We start from the raw sequence: 27,655 nt of genomic DNA on the forward strand, positions 1-27,655 counted from the left end.
TAGTAGGCTATAAATATTGTGGCGCGGTATTGTATTTCAAAACAAGAATTAACCGGGCAAACGTATCGCCCCAGGCAAACGTAACGCCCCGGGCAGACGTATACCGTCCGACGCTCGCTAGAGCTCGGTCGGACATTGCTAAAGGATCGTATCCTATGTTTCAAACTAACCGGGCAATCAGTGGATCCCAGGTTTGCGTGCGAGACACCGCCGCTTCCGACGGCGGGTCGGCGGTGGACTCGGATTGCGTCATCTTGGCGGCATGGGCCGCCTCGATTCCTTATCCTCGCCAAATGGGGACTTCGTCCCCATTACATTGTCCTCAGAATAAATTTCGAAAAACGAGAACAAGAGAATAAATTTATAATAGAAATGTGAGGCACATGATGTTTTTCCCGCGCCAAATATTTCTAGCCTACTACACTTTTTCTAAGCGGTTGTTTCTGTTGCAGTTGTTTACTGTGGCGATTTATTCCGGTCACCGTTCCGGTTATTGTTTGGAGAAAATTGATTCTTTGCTGGCATTTCTGTTTCAAATACGCAATGTGTATTCCCCAGGTACATTTAGAGTCAAAATATACTACAAGGTATTTGAAAAACATTGAGTGCCTGATCGCTTTACCGGATAGGTGAAGCTGGAATTGGGCGGGTTCGTGCTTCCTAGAAAAAACGACCATTTCAGTTTTCTCCGTAGAGAATTCGATACCCAGCTTTAGAGCCCACGTGAACAGGTTGTTCAGGGTATCTTGCAAGGATTTTTGCAGAATGGCGGGATTAGTACCCGTGATGGAAATAACTCCATCGTCTGCAAGTTGTCTCAGCAAGCAGTTTCTAGTTAGACAATCATCCATATCATTGACGTAAAAACTATACAAGAGGGGGCTTAGGCAGGAGCCTTGTGGTGTTTGTACTAGTTTCGGGTTGCCGGTGGATGCTGTTTTGTAACGATTACATAGATTCTATTTTGCGACACTGTCCGAGGAGAAGTGATTTTCGTAATGGTTAGAGTCCTTGAAAGGACGGTTTGGTTCTAGAGCATGCCATTCTTGAAACGTTAGTGTCTTTGAAGAAGAAGGAGTATAGCACGACGTGGTCTTGTTCGTTATGTAACATGATGTATGTTAAGAATTAACTTGGTAGAGCGAACGGTACTGCGTAAGTATCTGTGAATGTTTCACGTTTTCAATCACACAACAACGGGAAAATCATCATCCCAGTTGAAACTTCAGTACCATACTTCGATTCCCCCAGTCAAAATTGAAGATCAAATCAATACAAATGAAGATCAAATGAGGAAAGATGAGGAGAGGCAGTATGCGGACATCAGGGAACCGGCAAGACCAAGTGGGATACAAGTCGATTATCAGGTATTAGGGAAATGAAGACCATTGTATTAGTGAAGACAGACAATAATGTAGGATCTGTAAGAAATAAGAGAGCTGGAGTCGATATTTTATAGAAGGCCTTGTAACTAATGGAAAACGTTCTGTTTACTAAAGAAACCGTTTATTTATTGATATTATTCGTGGTTTTCTGTTTAAAGAAAGGGTGGGGTGTAGGGTTCATTATTATATACATTCTTTTTATATCCTCACAATTTCTATGAATCTTGATAATCGATAAGATTCATACCTGCGAGTGTAGACCCATGGTTGAATAGACTAGAGATTTGACAGGTCAGAAATACGGGAAGGATGGAGAAAATTGGAGACTGAAGGAGAAGCCGTAAATAGTGGTGAGAACCAGGAATGATTGAGAAATAGCTGCGATAAACTCTACAATAGCCTCACGAATCGCCATTTTTATATAAGAGTATTCATGTTTGTAAAAATAAAAATTGTTTGATTAACTTGTGTTGGGAGTGGAATATGAATGTTTAAAATGGCACAGATTGATGTTTGGTGAAAACTGCTCCGATATGGGTTCGAATTCCGGTCGTCTGGATTATCATCCACCAGCTATCTCGCGCGGCTATCTGAAATTTAATTCAACAGCGGTTAAAACTTTCGAGTGCATCAGAATTTCATTGACATTTCAATATGATGTAATATGTTCTTTATTAGGATCTAATATAATTTACTGTTTCATGATTTTCTTCAGCATGCAACACGATTTACTACAATACTGAATCGATTTAAATTATACGCTTATACGACACACAAACTGCATCAGCGTAATATACGCATATGATGCGGATTAAATATATTTTACGACAATGTACATCATAAAATCACTATCCACTTTTGCATGCATATGCCAGTTAGACGCATTATATGCCAACCAAATTCTAGGGCATATGATGTTATATATACGCTTGTTATGCGATTTAATGTTTGCTGGGTTATTATACCGAATTGTGACTTAATTTGATAATGGTATATAAAATCGAGTTTTTACATTTAATGCGATTTCAAATATACACAATACATACTTTTATTGATATTATATGCGATTATGATTTATTCGGATTTCTTATAAGACTTGGCACGTGCAAAATTATACGATTTAATGTTTGCTGGGAATGCACCATCGTGATTCATGCATTCAACTATGTACCTAATCAAATCAAATGGTCCAAATTCACACCATTTTCAAAATCGTGGTGTATTCATCCTGGGCAGTAATGTATTCCGGATCACCGAGGGAAATCCGAGGGAAACTAATAAATGATACTTTGTCAAATTCTTCGGAGTATAATAAAAAGACGTGTGACTTGTTTGGGTGTCGAAGTCGGAACGGAACTTTATTTCAACCAAGGCGGTATAATAAGGTGGAACGTTATGTCAGAACTGCTGTTCAGCCATTACTTGAGTTCGAATTGACAGCGACCAAACGAACGGCTAGAGTTTTCCGAGAAAGAGGATAACAAATGGCATGCAATGATGAGTGCATACCGCTATGTGTTTGCTGCGCATAAACGTTGGTTTTGTTTACGCTGTTGGCATCATTGTTGTGTTTCGGTGATTACTGCAAGTTGTTGTCTGCATTGCTGTTTTACGGAACGTGAAGGTTGTTGCTGTTGCTGCTGGGATTGGCATGTCAGCGATTGTGGGAGCTTTGCTAGTGGATATATGAAAGGGCCACTACCGGCGGGCTTGTGCCGTACTGCTCTAAAGGCTGATTTAGACGATGCCAGTCAGCGCTCTAGTTGAAGTATCCAGTGAACAGAGAACAGACACTCTGTTCAAGTTACTTGTACCAGTATCGAACAAGTAATTGGCCTCTAACTTGAACAGAGTGTCTGTTCTCTATTCACTTGATACTTCAACTAGAGCGCTGACTGGCATCGTCTAAATCAGCCTTAAGTTCCATTCGCTTTGGTGGCAGTAATCGTTGGCGACCCATTAGAATTGAGTGATAGCGATTCGCTGAGGATATCCATGCATATCGTTTACCGGCGACTGCTGCTTTAGCTGGAGACTCACCTGATCGTGCGGGTTGTGAGACACAACAGCTAGTTCGATTGAAACCGGCCCAGCGGATGTATATGTTGGTATGGACCGCTATGTAGCATAAAAATTAGACCTGCTTTGTTTATAAACAAAAATAGTCGCTGTCATTTTTTATCCCCTCTCGCATCTTCCATGCCTTATCTACATACTGTCGCGAAAACGAACCACCTGTCAATTCCAGCTCCTTGATTTCAACAACTACTTTGACAGCAGTATGTTTATCCCGTTTATCCCGCCGAATGGTGAATACACGAATAATTGATGTTATCTAAAGTGTCTATACAATATACTCATTTGAAAGATGTTCGAATAAACCTACTAATTCAACTCCTAAAATTCAACTAATCTAGATTGTAATTCAATATACAATAAGCAGAGAATGATCATTTATTACCAATGGAAATAAATTGATTACTATCAGTGATCGGTGACTTTGAACATTAAGGGTCATATTCTCTCATTTGCTTCTACAATACATTCCAAACATTACATAGCAAAATCATAAATGGATATAATTGGAATTTCGGTTTTTGTCTCACTTGGATATCCTTTGTATAATGTCTAATTTCAAATTTAGTCTGCTCAAAAAATATCGCATATGACTCTGTATCTGTAGAGGGCGTATGCGTGTATTCGGGTTCACGTAAACCGAATCGTTTATTTTTGATATTTTACAGGCATTTTCTGCATTAAATGTTGCAATTCAAGATTTTGTCTTCTCAAAAATTCACACTCTTCATCATATGCCTTCCTTTCCTTGAGAATCTGGAATAATTAACAAAAAAAACATAATTATTTCTATTTCAAATTTACGGTTATGTATTAATGCGTGCGTTTTTACTCATCTGTTTTTTACTTCGATTCCTTTTCAGATGCTCTCAGCCTCGAGGTTGGAAATATGAAATCATAGAGAAACTCTATCATCGGTCGCATGCCCGGAAATGAGCAGCGTTACAGTAAAAATTTAGCCCCAAGCTCGGTAAAATCGTTAGGGCCCCCTCCACAGTATTTTGTCCTCACTGTGTTACAGTAGGGCTCTGAAACATTTATCCTATCCATCCTATCCGGCCAATATTTGTGCTATTCGACCGGATACCGGATAGTGACCTACTATCCGATCGAATACCGGATGTTAGAAAAAAAAATCAATAGTTTCTCATCACAACTATTAATTTTTTAACAGTACTAAAATTGAAAAACCAATCTTTGTTTTCTACAGAACAGTTTCAGAGAACAGTTTTTCGCTGTAAACACTACAGCAAAGAACTGAAAGATAAACTCTAACAAACCTTGCCAGTTGGATGTATTGCTTGGAGTTTATCACGTTGAGCTCGGATGTTTTCTTGCTACGCTTTTCATTTAGTTCACATTAAGAGCATTTTCACAATATCAGTGTCGGTCCCCGCTCCCAAAGGTATTTATTGTATTAAAGGAAAATTATCAGAAATTCGATCAGAAGGTAGTCACATATCGTAAAACATCCGTAAACAAACAATGTTTATTTTTATTCCTCATTTTGTAATTTTTGTTATTTCTTTTTGATCTATCAGATTATCATCCCTGAAGACAGTTCTTATTAGTTTTTTTAATCTTGAATACAAATAATATTTGCATATTTAAATTCGTAGTCCTTACTCTTACTCTCCCGGTATTAAAATTATTTCAATAAATCCGCAAAAATCTCATCGTTGAAAAAGAAAATCCTTATCAGAAAACAATATATTCAAGATTCTTTCGGTGTTTATTAGGATATTAATTCTAAGCGGAAAATTTAACCATCGTTCATTATTTTAAATTGTGTATTTCTTCCTAAATGTCTCCCTATATTATTATTTCTTCCTCAACGTAGTTTCTCCCTGTTTCGTATTCGCAAATAAAGAGCCGAATATCCGGCTCTCGGATATTCAGCCATTCGGCTTCGAAGCTTACCGGATATCCGATAACCGGTATCAGGCCAAACAAACATCCATTCCATCACTAGTTATTTCTCTAGCGTAAAATAAATCAAAAGGAATGACGGAAGTAGCGATCAAAAATAGAACGGTAATCATTCTAAAGGAAAATTTAAAGGCAAGTCAGATGATACCTCTTCAGCTACTGCTAACACCTCAGGTAGCTTCATGGTCGCTAGTATGGCAACATCTCATCTCAATTGCTGAACCGCTTAGGTCAAGTCAGCTACTGCCAACACCACAGGTAGTTTTACGCCCGCTTGATATGAACCAGTGGAGGCATATCATCTCAACCACGAGTTTTGGTTGAAACGCTGAGGGCACGTCAGGTGTCATTATTCGATATCACTTTGACTTGAGACATACGATGAGTGTAGCCGTCCTTATGGTTCGCAATTGTTTTGGGCCGTTTTTTATCCCATCTGTTTTATTTTTATTATTAGGCTCATCTAACAATTTAGCTGTAACAGAGCGGAATTTATTCGTGTATATTGTTTCTCATGTTATATATTACACAGTAGCCATATAGCCGTAAAAGTACATGTCGCAATTTTCGGCATAAGAAAATTTCTATTGTTCGAATGTTTACAGTTGGACTTCCATTGTTGTGTTTATAAATAGCACTAATTACCGATGCAGCAGATCGATCGTATGTGGAGTGAGAGTCTGGAATCACCTTCACATGATGATTGATGCATGGACGTAGTAGCTAGAATTTTTGCGGATAAAAATGTAAAAACTAGACCGTTCAGGTTGGGTGTTAGAAGACTAATGAAAATTTTATTCAAATCAACAAACTACGTTGCTACGTTATATATAACAGAAGTACAATTCGTTGGTTACATTTTAGGCAATGTCTACTGCGATCACAACACTCCTCCTTAAGCAACGAATCCAATTAACCTTCTATTTTCTTCCAGCTTCCGGATAGCCAGGGCCTTTGTGAACCCATCAGCGGGCTGCTGCTTCGTGTTCACATATCCCAGCTCCACTACTCCTTGATTCAGGACATCTCGGACGAAATGATACCTGATGTCTAGATGCTTTGTTCGTGGATTGTACCCTTGGTTCTGAGCGATACAGATGGCTGATTGGTTGTCACATCGGATGGGAATCTGATACATGCCGAAAATCTGCAACTGGAACTGGTACCACCAAAGTGCTTCCTGGACTGTGCGGGAAAGCGCGATATATAACGCTTCGCACGAGGACAATGCGACTGTTGGTTGACGTTTGACGTTCCACGATACAGCTCCTCCCATGAACGTAAAGACGTATCCGGTGGTGGATTTTCTGGAGTCCGGTTCTCCTCCCCAATCGGCATCTGTGAAACCAACCAAGCCTGTGCTATTCTGCTTCGAATACGTTAGACGGTTCGAACGCGTGCCTCGCAAGTACCTCATGATACGCTTGACAGCGTTCCAGTGGCTACGTCCGGGATTCACGTTGAATTGGCTGACTTGGTTTACTGCGAAACTGATGTCCGGCCGCGTTGCCTGCGCCAGATAGGTGAGACACCCCACTGCCTCCTGGTAAGGAATCTCTTTCATTTCGCGCATCTTCTCCTGTGTCGCCGGAGACATGGACTTGTCCAGTTTGACGCTCGCCTCTGCTGGTGTCGAAACTGGGTTACAATTCACCATGTTGAACCGTTGCAAAATACTGTCGATGTAGTGCTCCCGATCTACCCACAGTTTGCCGTTCTTCCTGTCACGCGTGATCCGTCCCAGGCAGAAAGAAGCTTCACCAAGATCCTTCATTCTGAAGCGGTTGTGAAGGAACGATTTCAACATTTGCTTCAGCTTGGCATCATTGGTAAAGATCATGAAATCGTCCACGTAAATAGTGACGAAAATCATTTTCTCACCGCTGATTCGGAAATACAGGTACGGATCAACCTTTGATTGGTTCAGTCCGAACTCCTTCAGTGCGTGATCCAGCTGGTTGTTCCACAGACGGCTTGACTGTTTCAGCCCATAGAGTGCCTTCCGTAACCGACAGACTTGCTTCGAGGTGCCAGCAAATCCTTTCGGCGCCTCCATGTAGATGACCTCGTCCGATAGCTTGCCTTGAAGGAACGCAGTGGCCGCATCCATATGCTCCACATCGAGGTCATGCTTCACCGCCAGTGCCAGCAGATAACGAATGGTGGAATACCGTACTACGGGGGAATACACCTCGTCGTAATCGATGCCTGGCCGCTGTGAGCACCTTTAACAACCAGCCGTGCCTTGTATCGTTCGATGTCACCAGTTGGTCCCCGCTCCGTCTTGAAGACCCATTTGTTTCGGAAGGCCTTCCTATCGCTTGGAAGGCTGGTTAGCTCCCACGTTTCGTTCTCCTCGGCCCAAAATTCCTTCGGCAGGCGCGAATCACTCAGCATGCTTCTGGCCTTCTCGATGAGTGTCCGGTTCATTCTTTCCGCTACACCGTTTTGCTCAGGGGTGTACGGACAAGTTTTCTCGTGGCGCACTCCATCTTTCACCATGCTGCTTCTGAAGGATGCATTTACGTATTCGGTCCCGTTATCCGTTCTCAGAACCTTGAGTTTCCATCCGGTTTGGCGCTCACTCATGGCCTTGAAACTTCCATAAGCTCCAAATGCTTAATTCTTCTGTTCCAGGAAATAGAGGAAAACCTTCCGGCTCGCATCGTCGATGAACGTCATCACGTAACAACTGCCACCGAGAGAAGGAACTTCGATGGGTCCAACCAGGTCCGAGTGGACTAAATCCAGTAACCTTTCGGTTCGCGACTCACTGGAAGAAAATGGATTACGTGCATGCTTACCCTCGATACAAGCGATGCACTCTGGGATGACGTCATTTGCCAAGTCGATGCCGTCTGCCATCGTCGCAAGCTTTCGTAGACTTCGACGATTGAGGTGTCCCAGACGTCTGTGCCAAATTCCGTTACTCGGTGCCAGCAAAGCTTCCTCGTGCTTCTGGTTCAGCATATACAAGCCGCCTACCTGTGTACCAGATGCGATCACGTTGCCATTGCTCACGCGAACTTCACACCTTTCGGCATCGAAGACCACCGTCATTCCCTTCTGGCAAATCTTGCTAATCGAAAGGAGATTCGTGGCCAATTCCGGAATCTGCAGCACTTCCTTCACTTCGATGCGTCCTTCATTGAGCTCCAGCTTGACCAGACCCTTCGCGACAGACATCATGCTACCGTTGTTCGCCGTTCCCACTGGATGCGCCATTGGCTGTTGCTTCACAAATCCAGTTTCATTCCAAGACATGTGATACATGGCCCCGGAATCAAAGTACCACTCCTTCTGGCTTACATCGCCCATCGCAAAAATGCTGCACAAAGCTTTGCCAGACGTTTTCGATGTATTTTGCTTCTGTGGACACTTCGCTGCAAAATGCCCACGCTTCTTGCAATTGTGGCACGTGTCGTCCTTCTTGACCGCACCATTTTTGCTTCCACGCCGTCTTGAACTTGAATACAACGCTCCGTCTCCACCGGCGATTTCGGGTCCGTTCTGCAGCTTCACATCTTGCAAAATTTTTGCTTTCACCGCGTCCGACGTCAACGCAGTGCCGGATGCCTCGAGCCCCATAATCATGGGTTTGTAATGGTCCGGAAGCCCCATCAGCAACAACGCAGCCAGCCATGAGTCGTCGACCTTGAATCCGATTCCCGCAAATTTGTGTGCCGTGGACATCAATTCATCGACGAACGACTCCACGCTGCCGCATTCGTCCAACCGAATCGACGTTAGCTTTCTCAGCAACCCGATTTTCCGTGTCAGACCTGTAATGCCTTCTGCTCGCGATTACTCAGGGTCGTTGCAAACTGCTGATTCAGACTCAAGAAGAACCACACAACCCACAATTTCCCAGGAGTTTACCCTTTCCCGTTTATCTACCCTAAATAAAGCCACTCGCGTCACTCGTGGGGAGCCTCTCTTGCTACCGTTCCCAAGGCTCCTGTGGTGAAACCTTCTCTACAACCGACTACGGACGAGGGGTGACGGCTACCTTTATGAGCCCGGAATAACGTCAAAGAATGTATATTCAGGGCTGTTTGTTAAAAGGGAATGACACTGAAGGTAATGGTAGTGATTTCTATATATTTCGGGGGGGTTTAAAGCACACGGTACTTGCGGTCTGATGGTTTTCGGCGTGCGTGGGAGGAAAATTCCGTTCCCTAATCAGATGGCCTTCGGTTCTTAACTGGAACGGTACTGATAGTCCCTTCCGTAGGGCCTCTTCCTGTCGTGTCCTCTTCGATCTTCTGCGTCCTCGACTGTAGATAATAAAGAAAAGGCCCACTGGTCGGACCTGACCAGCAGAAGTTAACCACCGTGGCGTCCCCATTCGAATCATCTTTCTCATTACCTTTTCTTTGTATACTTTTTAAACTCTAACGACGTCCACAATTATCAACGACGTGGACGTAATACGAAACCTAATAAACAAACAACACTAAACATTACTGAAAACTACACTTATCTACATATTTAAATTAAAACATTTACTTTACACGACGCGCACTTCTACTTCCGGAGACGGTCACGAACAGAAAGAAAGACCACATAAAACGGACAAAAGGGAACAATGCCGACAGGCCGAGCACAATTATGCCCTATCCTTTTGAGCGACGGTAGTTGCCCCATTCATGGACGCGACCTCTCCTTTGCTCAAACCAGTCCATTGTTAAGGACGCGGGGTCCCCCAGATGAGCTGGCGCAGAGCTTACAATGACCCTGTCAATTGACATTTGGCAGATTTTGTTGTCTGCGGCTCAGCTTTATTTTAGTGATGGCAGAGTCATCGCTTTAGGCCAATATGAACGGATGTTACATTACCCTCCCGTCCCGGTAAGAAAACTGTATCATAAAGTAAGCTAAATGGAAAAAAGCATATCGCTGCTTCATCTAGCCGGAAACATGTCCTTCGAATATACTACGTTCAATTCCGAGGCATAAGCTAACTATTTGCTATGTTCGATTACATATCCTACCCTCGTGACATTCTCAATGCGCCATCTTTGAAGGTAATGTTATTCATTATGAATCAAAACAATCTCAACATATTCATTATTTCTTTAGATTTTCCATCGGTTTTAAATCTGCCGCCGAGAATGTTCCAATACTTTTCCCAGAATCGTCGGCTAGTTCATATGAGCTAGTACCTATCCTGGCAAGGATCACACATGGCACATAGCAGGGACCCAGTTTGGAATTATAATTTTGAGCTGCAGATGATACACGGAAATTTCGTTTCAAGACCCTTTGACCCACTTTATAGGAAGGTGCTTTATGTTGGTATCGCATATCGTACAGTGATTTGTTTTTGTCATGTTGCTTTTTTAACTGTTTGTAGACTAAATCAAAAATCAGTCTATCCACTTCTATCCTTTTTTCTATCCTCTCCTCCTTTTCCAATTCGCTCTCGTCCCTATCCATTCTATGTTCGTCCCCTCTTCCTACTATTTCATGACCAAAAAGCACTCTGTACGGACTGAAACCCGTAGAGGTGTGAGGTGTAGTGTTTAAAACATATTCAATTTCTGAAATTCGTGAATCCCATAGCTTTTGATCCGTACGAACATATGTTCTAATACATGCGTTTATTGTTCTATTCAAACGTTCGACAGGATTGGCTTGGCTGTGATGTCGAGACGTGGCCCAATGCTGAATGTGATACTTTTCAAGCAAACCTTGGAATTCGTGCGAAAGAAAAGTCGACGCATTATCAGTTATGATATATTCTGGAGTTGAGAACCTTCTGAACCAATTCTGTTCTAAGATTTGGCCCACCTGCCCCGAGGAGATTCTACGAAGAGGAAAAAGAAGACAATATTTTGAGAACAGATCCATCGTGACCAATAAATGGGAATTGCCGTGTTTACTTCGTGGTAGGGATTGAATGAAATCAACCGCTAAAATTTGGAACGGTTTGGTAGTTACCCGTTGTTTTCCCATTTCAGGATGCTGTGATCGAGTTGAGGGCTTGTTCTGCTGACATATAGTACACTGACGAATATGTTCCCGGACATCTTCGGTTATCCGTGGCCAAAAATATTTTTTCCGGATCCTGTAAATGGTTTTTTCCATGCCCATGTGAAGCGCATCATCATGCTCTTCCACTAAAATATGCTCTCGCCTACTTTCCGGAACGCACATCTTCCATTCAAATCGATAGTCTAAACTATCATTCTTAATTGGGACAAATTTCTTAAGTATACCGTTGTCGATTCGAAAATCTTTATATTTTTCCGGACTTTTCACAACTTTTTTCTGCATTTTAGCATACCAATCGTCATTGGATGATTCTATACCTACGACTTCAACCGACCGGGACAATGCGTCAGGAATAACATTATCAACCCCTCGACGATGCTTAATGGACATATTGTATCTTTGGAGCTCCATACTCCACCGGCATAGCCTGGAAGATGTGCGCCAGCTACTTTGTAAAATATATGTCAACGCCGACGCATCTGTGATTACTGTAAATCGAGAGCCTTCTATGTAGCATCTGAATTTCTGTATCGAGTTAAGAACAGCAAGTGCTTCCTTTTCGGTTGCACAGTAACGTTGTTGAGCATCACTCAATTTTTGTGAATGATACGCGATCGGTTTTTCGACTTCCTCGTGCATTTGTGTTAGGACTCCTGCGACAGCTGTGTTGCTGGCATCGCAGTGAATTGAAAATTGTTTCTCGAAGTCCGGATTTGTAAGAATCGGAGCGCTTATGAGCAGTTCCTTGATCCTGGAAAAGGCGTTTTCCGCGCCTTTGTCCCACCGAATACTCGCTGGTTTATTTTTGAGCAAATCAGTCAAGGGTTGTACCACTCCACTGTACTCGGATATAAATCGTCTATAGTAGTTACTCATACCCAGAAATCTACGTAATGCTTTGAGAGATTTCGGTCGTTCAAAGTTTACAATAGCCTCAATGCGATCTGGATTTGGTCGCAACCCGTTTTCATTCAAAACATAGCCTAGATATGGTACCTCCGAAACACAAAAATGCGACTTAGCTAGATTTATTGACAAATTTGCTCTCTTCAATCTAGAACCCACTTCCCGAAGCAGCAATATATGTTCGTCCAAAGATTGGCTGGTAACAATTATGTCGTCCAGGTACACAAAAACTTTTGGTTCTAACTCCCCTGCGCCCAGGACTCGATCCATTAATCTTGATAAGGTAGCTGGGCTGTTAACTAATCCGAACGGCATTCGAGTGAATTGGAACAATCCTTTCCCTACTACCGAGAAAGCCGTATACTTCTTAGATTTTGGATGAAGCGGGACTTGTAAAAACGCTTTAGATAAATCAATGGTTGATATAAACTTACATGGACCTAGCCTACTCAATATCCGGTCTGCATGAGGTAGAGGATAGCAGTCACGGACTGTGCGCTCATTTAATTTTCGCGCGTCCAAACACAATCGGACCGAACCATCTTTTTTATCAACTGGGACCAACCTTAAAGCCCAATCACTATAAGACTTTTCAATAATTCCCGCCTCAAGCATTCTACCTAGTTCCATATTAATTTGTTGTTGTCTTTTTGGTGAATTTGGATATGGATTGATTCGCACGGGGCCTATTTTTTTCGCATCTTCCGTTAGCTCAATTCGATGCATGATGAGCGGTGTAGAATCTAGCCACCCTTCTCCTGCCCCTTTGAACAAACTCTTCACATTTTCTAGTTGTTGCTGCGGATTTGGAGATAACTCCTGTTTATCAGAGACCGTGTGTATTTCGTTGACAGAAACTGTCTGAATGGTGGGAGCAATTCCGAATGCTTTCCAAAAATCAGTGCCAAGAATCAATTTACGTTTCAATTCCGGGACGACGAAAGTCGAAATTATTTTGGTAGTCCCGTTAAAAGTCATAGGCATGTTAACATATCCCCGGACTTCTAGTTTCTGTCCGCTGGCTGTACTCAGTTCCACATTAGAGGGAAAAATTTTCAATTTGCAGGACCTGATTAAGTCTTCACTTCCCACACCTATAATACTCTTGTGTGCTCCACTAGCCAACAAACCCAGAATTGGAACATCTAAAATGCTTATTTGAGCGAAGGGGCGATCATCTTCATTTAACTGAAGAAAGATTTCTTCTAATTCAGTCCCCGGTTCATTATACTCCACTTTATTAACTTGCCGGTATCCTAGCTTGTTCAAATTAGTGGGTGTATCGACAAAGTTAGGAGGATTTACCATTGCTTTCTGACCGACCTGCCCCCACAGATCGTCTACTGCGCGTTTTTTGCGCAATATGGACAGCTTCGAGTGTCTACTTCATGAAACCCACACGTGTGACAATATTTGTGTCGCGGGGCTTCACACTCCTCTTGGTGATGACCCGGTAGGCGACAATTGAAACAAATACCCTCTCTCGGGGGAACATATTTCTCCAGCAATATATTTGTGCCTCTCGAGATTTCCTCCATTCCGTTTTTCCTTTCTTTCCTAACTACGGACCGCTTTTGCTCTTGAGGAATTCTGTTTCCCCCCTGTTCATCCTCTGATATTTCCGTCTTGGATGAACGATAAAAGTTTCGCGTTGGAAAAGCTCTCCTCGGTTCACCTTCTACTGATTTTTGTTTGGCTTTACTAACAAATGCCATTTCACTAACTTGGGGTCGCGTTCGCGGATTGTTTAATTCCTGTGTATTGACTGAGTATTTAAACCAATACGTAGCATCGAGTTTTCGACCAAATTTTTTCAAGTCTACAAGATTATCGATATTGGCTGCTACGGCGTGGGCTTTGTAATCGGAACGTAAATTCCTGAAAACTATTTCGAATTTTTTGCTTTCTGTTATCGATTTTGTCGATGAATTGAAAATTTTTTGCATTTCACCCAAATAATCTTGAAACCTTTCTTTTAACCCCTGTTTACGCGATATTGCTCGTATCTCATTCAAATGATCATGATCCGGCATGAGGAACTCATTTTTAAGCTCATGCACGAGCTCCCTCCAATTTGAAAAGTCTTCATTTTCCATGGAAGTCATGTACCACGTTTTAGCTTGGCCTTTGAAAAGATAAATCGCGGAATGAAATAATTCTCTATGGGAAATATTTTCAGACTTTGCATAGAACTCTATCTCTTTCAAAAATTGCATGAGGTTTTGACCGTTATCTCTCCCATCGTACCACAGATTCCAATCAGAAACTGGACGACGAGGCCGACGAGATGGTCGACGCGAACGCGTCACTTTTCTTTGGAATATTTCGTTCGATGATGAGTCTGAATCATGTGATTCTACTTCGTTTTCCGAGTCGACTAATTTGGCTCGCGATTTTTGTACTTTAAATTTTTTTGTCTGAAGCGAAATTTTACGAATTTCCTTTTCTTGATTGCTATTTCCTGGTTGAATATCTGGCTGCGGCCACCCATATGGACCCGCAGGAAACGCAAAAGGACACCAGTTTCCGAACGGTGGATACTGTACATATTGTTTTGGTGTTTCACGTATGGATATAAGTTTTCGTCGGTCTGACGAATTAGAAGTTTTGGCCAACGGATTCTCTCTATTATTTCTCTCTGACATTTCCGACTCTCCATCTACCTCACTTTGTATTGGGATGGAGCAATTAGAATTTCAGTGTTGATTGTCCTCCCCCATCTGCATGTTCGACAATGATCGTGCGATTTGCTGCACCATTTCTTCACGAACTATCTGCACTGGTGAAAACGGGGAGAAGTAAGTATTCATCATCCCTCGCGCAGCACTAATTAAATTATCCAAATCTAGAAGATCTTCTTCTATCTCGGCGTATTCCTGAATTCGACGTGCTCGTATGAAATAATGAACCAGTCGAGTTTTCAAACTATCCTTTACTCCTTCAAAGCGCGCTCTATTTTCCAAATATTTTCTAATTATTTCTAAATTCTCATCTATCTTCTTAATTTCCTCATCTACGGATTTCTGCCAACGTTGAACGTCCACATCCACTACATTCTTCTCTCTTTCCTCCTTCAATCTATCTCTTAATCTTCTTTGAATCGCAGCACGACTTTCTGTATTTTCATACTGAACTGCTCTGATCGCTAACTCATATTCTATTTCATGCCTTTCCAAATGATGAACTAACAAATTTTTATACTGTAAATGGAATTCTAAATCCATTTTTCCAAACAAAACAACAAACAAATCCAAACAACACTAAACATTACTGAAAACTACACTTATCTACATATTTAAATTAAAACATTTACTTTACACGACGCGCACTTCTACTTCCGGAGACGGTCACGAACAGAAAGAAAGACCACATAAAACGGACAAAAGGGAACAATGCCGACAGGCCGAGCACAATTATGCCCTATCCTTTTGAGCGACGGTAGTTGCCCCATTCATGGACGCGACCTCTCCTTTGCTCAAACCAGTCCATTGTTAAGGACGCGGGGTCCCCCAGATGAGCTGGCGCAGAGCTTACAATGACCCTGTCAATTGACATTTGGCAGATTTTGTTGTCTGCGGCTCAGCTTTATTTTAGTGATGGCAGAGTCATCGCTTTAGGCCAATATGAACGGATGTTACAGACCATTGTCCTGGAAAGCATTCCGCAGCTTCTCCCAAGCTTCCTTGGCGTCCTTCGCGTCCTGGACCAGACTGTAGTTGGTCGTCTCCAGACTCAAACAGATCGTGGCCATCGCTCGCAAACTCGTTTCAACGTCGACTTGCTGTCTTTCCGGCGGCGACACAGCGTTCCATGATCCCTCGCGGATGAGCGTCATCTTCATAGCGAACGCCCACGTGGTGTAATTTTCTCGTCCCTTGAGCCTCTCGATAAACGGTAACGAAACTCCGCTGATTCGTCCGCTCCCAGCAGCTTGTACTCCAGCAGCAGGAACTCCAGCACCGTTTCCATTGCCGTCTCCTCCGTGGCTCATCTTGGGTTGACTAATTACTTCTTTAAAAAAATCTCCTTTCTTCCGGCTATGACCTGTCCTGGGCCCATAACCTTTTGCGGATAAAAATGTAAAAACTAGACCGTTCAGGTTGGGTGTTAGAAGACTAATGAAAATTTTATTCAAATCAACAAACTACGTTGCTACGTTATATATAACAGAAGTACAATTCGTTGGTTACATTTTAGGCAATGTCTACTGCGATCACAACAAGAATAACACACAAAGATGGTCAGTTGAAGGCCCTGAGTTATAAGCTCATGATTGTTTTGGGCCGGTTGTAAATATCAAAATATGCAGGAAGTGGTATTCTAGGGTCCGAAGAGACATGAGTTATATGATTGATGAGGTCCGTGATTATTTCAGGGGTAAATCAAGGCAGACAACATGGTATTTGGCCAGAAGATATCAATGTTAAGTTTCTTCTATGACTATTGAGAAAAAATCTCACCAACATCGGTCTCCATCTACGCTATGTGTTCATTCCGCCTTTTACACCTCATACGCAGGCTGATGAGACTGTGCTCAGCCTAGCTTCCACCACACGGTGAACGCTCCGTACGTATCTCATCATGCTCTCTATCGTACACCTTATACGCAGGTTGACGAGACGTTGCTCCGCCTTACCTTCCACGAAACACAGTGAATGTTCTGTCTATTGAACAATCACTCTCCCTAGACATATCTAGGTACGAGAAATAATATAAAATAAAATTTTAGTATGCTTATTTTAGCATTACCATCGCGAATCTCAATGAATGAAGCGTCGTCAGTGACGGAGCGATCAGTATAGTCAATGCATTTATTTGCTCTTCTAGACTCTTGAAGAATAGTGTCTTAACCGCAGTTGACGTGGCAGTATATCACCTATTAAGGTTTGATGTTTTTGTTTATCCAACTTTAGAAAAATATGAAATTTTGGACTCCCCGTGGGCTGCCGTTCAGCATCAATATCAAAATACTCCCGGCCCCGTCAGGCTAACGCCATATGAGCTTTGATTAAAATATATATTTTGGATAAAAAAATCCCTTTAATCGCCTTTAAATCGTTCAGGTGATCCGCAATTTTGTTGGACTGAGGTTCCAGTGGAATGAAAGGCCAAGTTTGAATAATTAAACGGATGAATAAAAATTTTATTAATTACATGTGTTCACTGCGCGTTCTAACTTTTGCATGAACATGTTTGTTCAAGCACACAGCAGAAGGCTGATGGTGTGCTCTCGATTTGCTATGCTACCACCTTGCGCATACACAAGGTGTTTAAATGCACAAGGTGGGACGTTCGTTGTTCTACCAACAAATTTTTCTCTTGACCGTTTTCGCATTGAGCTTGAAATTCAAGTTTTTATCGATCGCCTATATCGTCACCTTCTATGGTGTGTGGGCTATGGTTTATTCCCATCAAGTGTGATAATACAGTAGAACCTCGATTATCCGTGAAATAGTCGGACTAGACCAACGCGTATAAAGAAAATCGCGGATAACGCAATAAAGGGCTAAAAATGAGGTTTGAACACGAAAAAATATATTTTATCAATACAGAAATCATTGAACTATCCTTCTGTAAGGTCGTGTACATCAGTGACCATATAACGTGAAAGCCATGACCAAACAAAAGAGCGAGACTCTGTCATTCACTGACAAATTTTGGGATGGTTTATAGAATTACTAGGGAAATCGCATTCGCGGATAATCCGCATCGCGGATCATCCGCTCGCGGATAATTGAGTTTCTACTGTAATAGGAAAATTGTCACTGCTGAAAGTATCATCAGAAGAAGACCATTGAAGGTTACTGGTTAGTGTGGGCGAGCCCATAGTCAGGTCAAACGCAGTGGTATGACTTGTCATAAGATCTATTCTGGTGTGAGCACTATCAAGGGATAAGGCCAAGGTTATTGGCCGACTCAATTACCACCAAACCTGTACGGTTTGATATGTTTGATTCCCAGAGGGTGTCATGCGCGTTGAAGTCCCCTTCTAATAGGAAAAGTAGGGTTAAATTTAAAAGATTTTCTCGATCTCTTGTGCCACCACTCTATTATCGAATTCGTTTTTGTTCAGTTTCAACCCCAGTGCCGCACTAACTGCTGTCAAAACGTTTTTTTATTCACTCAGTTTCGCACTCAGTGTCGCACTAGTTCGCCCCGAAAGCTGTTAGTTTCGCACTGAGATGTTTCACGGGTTGGCACTCGGGTTCACCAATACAACTATACTGAACTGTCAAGTTCCGAATATTGTTTTGGAAAATCTAAAAATAAAGACTATGAAAATGGAAAACCTGCTGCTTTTGCTTTTGTATTATTGGAATCGTAATCCAATTCGGATTCTGATTTTGAAGAGTAGAGTAGACGGCATTAAGCTACGTGTGCTTTCATTGGGAGGTGAAAATAATGATGGATATTCAGGTGGAATAAATTTCAAAATCAAAATTATGAATGAAAATTTACTTTAACGTATCGAATATTTTTTTTTATTTTATGTGATTAAATAAAAGTTTTTTTTCCGATATCGCAGAATATTGAACGAAAACTGTGTCTAATGATGGTTTTATATTATAATAGTAATTATTTGTGGAACAAACAGGAAATGCATCGACAAATGGTTAAGTGAGTGTCAGAACTACATGTGTTAGGTAATCAAACAATATTAAGTAAAAATTTTCATTCAAACTTTTATATGTTTACACTGCACTTGGCCCTTCTGATCTGATGGAGAACAATTTACCTCCCAAGCACTAATATCACCAGCAGACGTCGACACTGTACATTTGCCGTCGTAAATATAAACAAATCAGACTATATAACGCACACCAACAAACCACCGCATTCGTGAAACTGAAAACGTTTTTTTATTACAGAGTCAGTTTGGCACTGACTCAGTTTTAAAAACGAATTCGCTATATGATTGTGAAATCTAGGGCGTATGTAAAAGTTAAAGGTGTTGACAGGTGGGATGCATGACTTCAACACCTTTGATCGGCATGCTCGATGTTCTTTGAGTGTTCTTGAAAAAACTTTTTGATATCCTTGCTGATACTAATGGCAGTACATACATTAAGGTAGCTATTCAGCAGGACACCAGGCACATAGGAGGCGAGGTAAGAACTTTTGAAACAAATGCACAATGAAACAAACTAATACTAATCAATATTATTTAAGTATTCTGATTAGCGTAAATTACCTTTAAGTATTGAACCAAATTAGTTTCCATTGTTTCCCAAACTCTTACTCTGTCGGGTGGAAACATGTTTCTGAAATTGGTCCAATAATCTTTAACGTGTTTGGTTGACACTTTGTCTGAACCGCCACCACATTTATTCGTTGATGATCTGTAAAATCAAACGTTTGAATTTGTTTTTTTTTTATTTATCATTCGTTAGCTTACACCATGCCATTCGATATTAATTCCTGTGAAAAACTTTTCAGTGTCCGTAGATTCTCCGATGACACCAAAAACGAGCTTACATCGGATTCGATTATGCTCGTCTCATCTTCTGTTTCATCTTCTTGTTCAGTTTTGGATAATACAACCTTGCTTTGCTTCGTAGATGATTCGCTTATTATGCGGAAACGTGACTGTCTCGCTTCTTCGAACTTGCTTTTCAGTTTGTGTACATCATCCCAATTCAGTACCCCAAGTGCACTTAGAACATTGTCAATGTGTACGACGTTCTTTTCGTCCTCTGTATAATGTTCTATGAGTTTTGTAATAGATTTATCGAATAGGAATCCGGCTTGCTGTAGTACGTCTTTTAATATTTCAATTGTCTGTTCTCGTTCGGACACATCAGATAGTAGCGTTGAGCTTCCTGAAATGCAATTAATCAGTTAGACCTCTATTTTCTGACTTGAACCCATGGCTTACTTCGAGGTGGATCGGGCACTTTTTCGCTATTGATGGTAGATGATACTAGACTGCCATCATCGGTTATAGAAATTGTTTTCCATTTTTGACCTAAATGTTGTTCTACCAAAATGTTGTCAATACTTAGAATTGATTTCAATACATCAGAACATTCTTGCTGATTCATTAGCCAAACAAAATTATACTGAAAAACAATATCAATATTATCAAAGAATTGTTTCACTATGGAGAAAACAACCTTTTTATCGTTTATATCGGCAAAAGTATTGACCTTTGTGGTCATGTGTATGATGCTGGATCGTAGCTTTGCAATGTCTGAAGTAATTTTCTCTGTCTCAATGAGATAATTCATCCGCACATCCTTAATTTTTCTTCTTAGCACAAATATAGTTTCGTTGAGTTTAGTTAACCGCCGCTTTTGTGCATTACGGACCATCAGGTTTTCATCTTCTCGTTTTTTCAAGACTTGGAAATTGTAATCTAGCTTTTCAGCATTCAGAGTAGTACTAGTTTTAACTTTCTGCAATTCGATCTCCAATGCTTGATTATCTTGTTCTAATCTGATACGTGTTGCTCTTGTCACTTCTATGTGCTCTTGTTCGATATGTTCTATCTTCTTGCGATAAAAATCCAGCTGCAAGAAAGAACAATTTTATGTTATTTATCTACGTATGTTTAGGCTACAAACCCGATCTCTTTCTTGTTTCAGCTTTATACGTTCGTTCACGGCTCGTCTTGTATACAAATCATCCCACTTTTTCGACGCTGCCAATCGCAAAATATGTCTTTCTTCATCAACTGAAACAAAACAATAAATTATTAAGAACGCCTTGGATAACGTGCAGTAATTAACTTGTATTTTCCAATAGCTCCAAGTGTTCCTTGAAAGCGCGTTTCATTATTTCAATTTGACTGTCTACCCTCTCTACCAAGCTATGGATATCTGCTGTCTGCTTGTATAGATCTCTGGAGTATCGTTCATCAGCTGCTCTCAACTCTTTGCGACATTCGCCAATAATGATATCTTTTTGCTTCATAAGATCTTGTATACGTTTCTTCTGCAGTTGCAGATCGTCGTTTATAGTCATAGGGTCTTTCAAATTTTTTAGCTCTATCCATTTCTCCGAAATTGATTCGAATTTAGCTATAGCTTCATCAGACTCCGCTTGTAGTTTTTCCAATAGCTCTTTCAAAATGGAACAAAATTTGTGTTGAGCTTATGATGTTTTATTTGTTTTCATTTTGCTTTACCTTCCCGTATTTCCGCCTCTTTAATACGCCTTCCTACCTCACGTTTATCATTTGCCACTTGTATATCTTGAATAAGTTCGTACCCATCACGAAGAAGCTCGGAAATTGCACGATCACTTGTATCTAGCCTCCGGCGAATACTTTCCTTGTCATCCGTATAATCGTCAGAGATACTGAAATGAAAAGATTTATGTAATTTGTTACATGAACAAATCATATTCCTTTGATTTACGATTTCGTGTTTTTTTTACGTTTAGCCCAATCTCCTATTAGAGCGTGGGATCTATCGTCAAGCACAGCATGAGAAACGATACCAAGAAGATCCGGTAAAACTGGTCTAGGTTTTTTCACAACTTCGTCGATTTCCATTGAAACGATTTATTTTTCCACGGATTTTAATTGTTTCTACTTAATTACAATCAATTGAGGCATCGATTAAACAAACTTCTGGTACCTAGCAACGCTAGAAACAAAATCATTACACAGTGTAGAAACGTGGCGCTTCAGAAACGTTTGAGAGATTCAATGGGCACGTAGATGTCACAATAACGACGCGCCGCGTTCGAATCTGTCGATAAAACGGAAATCTATGTGTCAAAAGCCATAGTTATTCTTTTCCGGTAGCATCTGTTGTTTGATGGACACATTTTCATAGCTCTTCTACAAAAATAAGTAAGTTTGATATATCTGTATATTATTGAATTAAAGGTTTGTACAACTATATAGTGCAAAGGTTCAAACAAACAAATTCATTGAAAAATACGTGTGTTTGAACGTTACTGCATTGTATGAATAGTATAAATCCTCAATGCAAGCTGGACACTGACGTATTTCTATTTACTTTCAGAGATGGTAAAGTGCTTCGATCAAAAATGGGTTTGTACACAAAATTCCACGTCTGCAAATATTCTTTCTAATTTTAGGCTACCAAAACAGCTGTAAAAGACAAATCGAAGAATATTATGCGTGATCTGCGTATCCGCAAATTGTGTCTAAACATCTGCGTTGGTGAATCTGGTGATAGGCTCACTCGTGCCGCCAAAGTGTTAGAACAGCTTACTGGACAGACCCCAGTATACTCGAAGGCTCGTTATACCGTTCGTTCATTCGGCATTCGGCGTAATGAGAAAATTGCTGTGCATTGCACTGTTCGCGGCGCCAAAGCTGAGGAAATTCTTGAGCGTGGCCTGAAAGTACGCGAATACGAGTTGAGACGCGATAACTTTTCGCAAACGGGTAACTTCGGTTTTGGTATCCAGGAACACATTGATTTGGGAATCAAATACGACCCTTCAATTGGTATTTATGGCCTTGACTTCTACGTCGTTCTTGGAAGACCTGGTGAGTGTTTGCTTCTGTGTAATTTTAATGTTCCGAATTTAAGGAATATTCGCAGTTGACTTTTTTTTGTTGAGATTCAAAAATGTGCAGCTTGTTCATTCTATGTTTTTCATGTTAGCTGAAATTTATGGCCATTTTCTTGATTTTACGTTTATCAACAACATCAATTACACACACAATTTGTAATGATTACAAATTTGCAGTTGAATTTCATGACAAAAGGAAAACACTAACCCTGCGACATTCCCGTTCGGTACCACAATTTTAAGTTCGGTCCTAAAAGGTGGAATGCACAATAATTAAATAACATTTGTGTTTGATTCAGATGTTATTCAGTCCTGTGCAAACATGAAATACGATTTGTTGCGTATAATTTAGGCTTTGATACTTTTGCCTTGTATCAAGACTCCCAATTAATTGAACATCTATTGAATATCTATATATAACTAATTCTAAGAAATATTATGCAAGTAGGTCAGATTCATAAATAATCTTTATTTTTGTTCCTCAGGATATAATGTTGCTCAGAGACGGCGTAAAACCGGTAAGATTGGGTTCATCCATCGTTTGACTAAGGAGGATGCCATGAAGTGGTTCCAGCAGAAATACGATGGTATCATCCTCAACAGCAAAGCGAAGTAAAGGGCTCCACAATAACATTTACTGTTTTATTAAGGTAGCCATAAAAGAGAGAAAATATGAGAAGTAAAAAAGTTTTGTTCATTTTGAATAGAAAGTCCCACAGCAGATTTAAACTATTTGTTTTTTTTTTTGATGTATCGATTTGAAAGGAATCATTGATAAGTTGAATTCCGACATCGGAGAGTATTCCAGAATCAAGTGAACTGATAGATAGGGCTTACAAACAGGCACCCCTATTCTGTATTTCGATCGATTCGAAATATTTCGAACGGCTTGATAAAATGTCATTCTGTATTCCGTTCGAGTTTTTGCATTTCATTCGATCTGTTTCTCATCGAGCGTTAAATGGGCAAAACGTTCGAAATAGGGAATGCTAAATTATAACTTGAGCGAAATAACGGTTTCGAACGAAATGGAAATCCGTCGGAATACAGAATAGGGCTGAGGACTATAGTCCTGATCTTTCTGAGCATCCGACTAACGTGTAAATAAGGTAATGTACAAGATATGGTACTTTCTACACATTCTGTTCATGAATCACAGTTTTCTACCCCCATTATTTAATTAGACTCAATGAGTCATTCATTTATTTATTGTCGTCAATCAAAATTGTAGACCGATACATTCTTAATACTACTTAAAACAAAAAAAAACTAAAGAGAGCTAGCTGGATAATTTATCCGTTTAATTCAAAAGACGATTTTAATAACATAATCAAATTATTTTGAATTAATTTATTTCGTCAAACCAGCGTAGACTAAATATGCTGCCCAAATAATACAGTGAAATTTAACTATATCTTATTCTATTCAGATAGTCTTTGAGCATTGACCTTGACATGGTTACATCAATTATTTCACTGTGTTCGTTACAGAGGCTCATCATACGATTAATAGGACTATGGGCCCTATTATAGAAATCGAATCGAGGATTCGATACAATCACTATCACACCGAGTAAAATCTGGAATTATAGAAATCGAGGAAAACTGCTCGATTCGTTAGCAAGCTCGAATGTCAGCGGTTGTGATGAAATATTTTGAAACGAGTTTGTAATGTTTCACGAAGCACTATAGAAAGGATGCCAATTCTTTTTCTGAGGCATCAGCTATAAAAAAAGTATTGCCAAAAGTGTTAATATGGTTATGTTTTGTAGTAAATTGATATTCCCTCAAAGAATAAAGCTTAATAGGCGTAAGGCACGCATGCATGTGTAATAAAAACGACAGCGTGGAACAATTTGCTTTACAAAAAATATAATTAGAAAATGAACTTTTTCATGTTTTTTGATGATTGCAATCTATGGAATTCCGTAAAGAGTCATGCACGAATTTCCCTTTTTTTAGCAAAACAATTTTTGTTATTCATGTAATGCAATATGTAATTCTCTTTTAGCGTCAATTTCTTGTTGTAGCGGCGTCAATAGATTTATTGTATTGGGGCCACCACCTGTTGCTCTAAATTATCGCTTGTTGTGTGCTAGTGTTTTCTTTACCTTTTCCCTCATGTCAATTGAAACCTGTAATTTAAATAAAATCATTATTGTTTTGCAGGATAGCTTTAGCATATGGTATAGAAAGTTTGGCATCTTCTGTAGGAGCATTGTACCACTGCGACCATTAGTTTGATCTATTGTAGTTAAAGTGGTGTAGTTTGGTATAGTATAGCAATTATAAAGATAATTGCTGCCGAAAATAACGTACTAATGTATGCTAGTAGAAGTAAGCAATGTTTAGGTAAGAAATTCAAAGAGTATTATAAAATTTACTTATGAAAGTTATGTGTATCATAAAAGAAATACTTACTTTCTACCATCCTGAACCAAGATGCATTGGTGGTCTCAGTGCATTGAGCTCCTCTCTGAATTCCTCTAACTTTTCCTACACCGGGATTAAATTAGAACTGCATCCACAAAAACCTCGCTTCCATTGGTTCAACGAGCCGTTTAAACTGGTGGTGATTTGGTTTTTTTTCTTCGGCCACTCATTTTCAGCCACTGAAATATGCGCTGGAAGTAAATTCTGCATTGTAAATTATAACATGATTAATATAAATAATGCTGGATTGAACACTTACCTTCTATAGACTATTTACGGTGCAAAACAAATGCTGATCAAAACAAACGAACATGTGTTGCAAATTACATATATTGGGCCCTATTATAGAAATCGAATCGAGGATTCGATACAATCACTATCACTACTGCAATCTATGGAATTCCGTAAGGAGTCACACATAAATTCCACTTTTGACGTAGGACTACGTCTAACCGGAAGATATAGGGGGTGAAATGAAAATCTAGGCACTGAACAAGTAGGAAAAATGCAAGATTTGGAACGCTTATAACTCGAGTACTCCTCAAAAGATCGCAAAGGTTTTTGCATCAATTGATAGGAAATATATCTACGTCTCTATCATAACGAATAACATTTCATTTTTCTTGAGATAAATAATTGAATAATTGTGAAATATCAAGCATTGTCCAAATGCACTATGTGTCCATTTTTGATTGGTCCATTTTGTGCTCCTCAAATCGTACCGACCAAAACGGGCAACCAGAGCAGCAGCGAAATACAATGAAGCACGATTGGAAAGGAAAAAGAAAAAATATGAACGAAGCAATGGTCGCAGTCTCACACATGCGTAATTCTCGAGCCAGCCAGTCAGCTTAAAAATCCCCGCTCCGCTGCCCTAACGATCACATTCTTTGTGTGGACACCGACTGGACAACATCGTTGCTGGACGAGCTGGACGGCGAGGGATCGAGTGCCTTTCTCAAGGCAAGAGGGCGGAGGTGGTAGCGCTGGAGTAGAGTAATAGAGTAGAGTAGAGTTTTCAAAGGGCCTTTCTCAAGGCTAGAGACGAATGAACTGCAAAAGTTTAAAGTCTCTATAATACAAGACCTTCCTTCCTTCCGTAACGATCATTCGCATTCAAACCGTACACCACATCGTTTCGCACCACACCACATCAACAAACCAACACAAGCAGCCATGTCTGGACATGAAAAAGGAGGAAGAGTGAAGGGAAATACAAAATCCCGCTCGAACCGTGCTGGTCTGGAGTTCCCCGCAAGGGTAGCTAGGCCGAGCGCGTTAGTACCAGTGCACCAGTCCAGCTAGCCGGCGTTATAGAGTTTCGGCCGCCGGAGTGTTCGAGTTAGCTTGCAAAGGTGTTCACGACAATGAGAACATACCACATTCGGTTCGGTGGCAACAACTAGTTTCAGCGAGTGGCAAACGCAATCGCAAAACGGCAGAAGGTAGAAGGAGGAAAAAGTTTGTTTATACAGACTGCTTTGGTGGCAAAACCAGCCACCGTAAAACAAGGCGCTTTTCAGGGCCATTAAACCATTCAAAGAAGAGTTATTAAAAGTTATTCACAATACCAATGCATTCGAAAGTGACATAATATGACATATAATATTAACTGAATGATTTTGTTTATGATTGTTTTTGAACTTATTGGTGGCTGGGGTCTTTTAAATTGATCATTCAGTTTTCACAAACCCATACATGGTTTCCGAATTAAAAGTGGCTTCAAATTGTATGCAGGATGGCATTAACGAATTTTCTCGGTAGCAAGAACTGCTTTCTTTGGTTGATAACTGATGTTGATAATTGACTGACGTTACATCCGCATTGTATAGAAAAATAACTAAGGATCAACATGATGAGCTATGTATTTCCTGCTGCTCTGTTCTTATTTTAAAGGACTTTAATCCGAAGGTCATAAGTCCCTGTATTTACTGTTGGTTTTTCAGAACGCTTATAGCTCGTTTATTTCTCGACAGATCGTAGAGTTCGTCTCCAAAACCTCAGTTCTTTTTCATTTTTATTTACTTTGTTTGCGGAGATACAAATCTTACAATTCATTCGTCTCCGAAACCACAGTTTAGGGTACGGTAATGTGCTCAATAGTGAAATATATGATAGTGAATGAGCTGATGACCACCTATGCATTCCCTATCACAGCCATCATTTTGATTGTATGATATGTGCATACGCCAAAAGATGCCCGTCGTGGAACATTTAATAAGTACAAAGCCTTCAGAAAAAAATCAAGAAATCAACTATAAGACAGTGAGAAAAAAATGAGAAAGTTTGTGAAAAAACGCAAAAACACAACACCAAAGGTTCTTTCCAGAACTCCTAACATGTTCATAAAGAGTAAACAGTAAACTAATCCATGTTTCAGGTAAATAGGTAGGTATCCACGTAGGAGAAGAAAACAAAACAATATATTTAAAATAT

General features: G+C 40.4%; 2 protein-coding genes and 1 long non-coding RNA gene across 13 annotated transcripts in view; 1 reads left to right on the top strand and 2 right to left on the bottom strand.

The window, feature by feature from the left end:
* Window positions 1–21,905, bottom strand: part of LOC129770806 (dynein regulatory complex protein 1 homolog) — a 41,633-nt gene extending 19,728 nt beyond the window's left edge. For 4 of the 11 annotated variants that reach the window (XR_008742198.1, XM_055773906.1, XM_055773905.1 and 1 more), the window contains exons 1-8: window positions 21,653–21,904; window positions 21,421–21,593; window positions 21,023–21,355; window positions 20,858–20,967; window positions 20,408–20,803; window positions 20,170–20,353; window positions 19,690–20,113; window positions 19,486–19,633 (exon numbers count right to left, since the gene is read on the bottom strand). Coding sequence is in view for 10 of the 11 variants with exons in the window: in XM_055773906.1 (XP_055629881.1) it covers window positions 19,486–19,633; window positions 19,690–20,113; window positions 20,170–20,353; window positions 20,408–20,803; window positions 20,858–20,967; window positions 21,023–21,355; window positions 21,421–21,593; window positions 21,653–21,789 (1,905 nt within the window). In the remaining variant the exon portion in view is untranslated. The other 7 variants (XM_055773899.1, XM_055773898.1, XM_055773907.1 and 4 more) reach the window with 7 other exon arrangements.
* A 417-nt stretch (window positions 21,906–22,322) lies between these two features.
* LOC129770812 (60S ribosomal protein L11) lies at window positions 22,323–23,516 on the top strand. The gene is made up of 2 exons (XM_055773916.1): window positions 22,323–22,761; window positions 23,273–23,516. Exons 1-2 carry the CDS (start codon window positions 22,383–22,385, stop codon window positions 23,401–23,403), a joined length of 510 nt encoding a protein of 169 aa, XP_055629891.1. The 5' UTR covers window positions 22,323–22,382; the 3' UTR covers window positions 23,404–23,516.
* Window positions 23,517–23,659: 143 nt separating this feature from the next.
* On the bottom strand, window positions 23,660–25,612 carry LOC129770820 (uncharacterized). Its single transcript, XR_008742209.1, has 3 exons — window positions 25,479–25,612; window positions 25,208–25,410; window positions 23,660–24,921 (listed from the first exon to the last, which is right to left on the bottom strand). It is a non-coding gene; the product is annotated as an uncharacterized LOC129770820 (long non-coding RNA).
* Between the last annotated feature and the right edge of the window lie 2,043 nt (window positions 25,613–27,655).

The sequence above is a fragment of the Toxorhynchites rutilus genome, chromosome 2 (assembly GCF_029784135.1).
Source record: "Toxorhynchites rutilus septentrionalis strain SRP chromosome 2, ASM2978413v1, whole genome shotgun sequence".
Lineage (NCBI taxonomy): Eukaryota > Metazoa > Arthropoda > Insecta > Diptera > Culicidae > Toxorhynchites > Toxorhynchites rutilus.

Coding starts and splice junctions, on each gene's coding strand:
- LOC129770812 (XM_055773916.1), top strand. CDS start 22,383: ATGCGTGATCTGCGTATCCGCAAATTGTGTCTAAACATCTGCGTTGGT. Junction 22,762..23,272: donor CGTCGTTCTTGGAAGACCTG/GTGAGTGTTTGC, acceptor TTTGTTCCTCAG/GATATAATGTTGCTCAGAGA.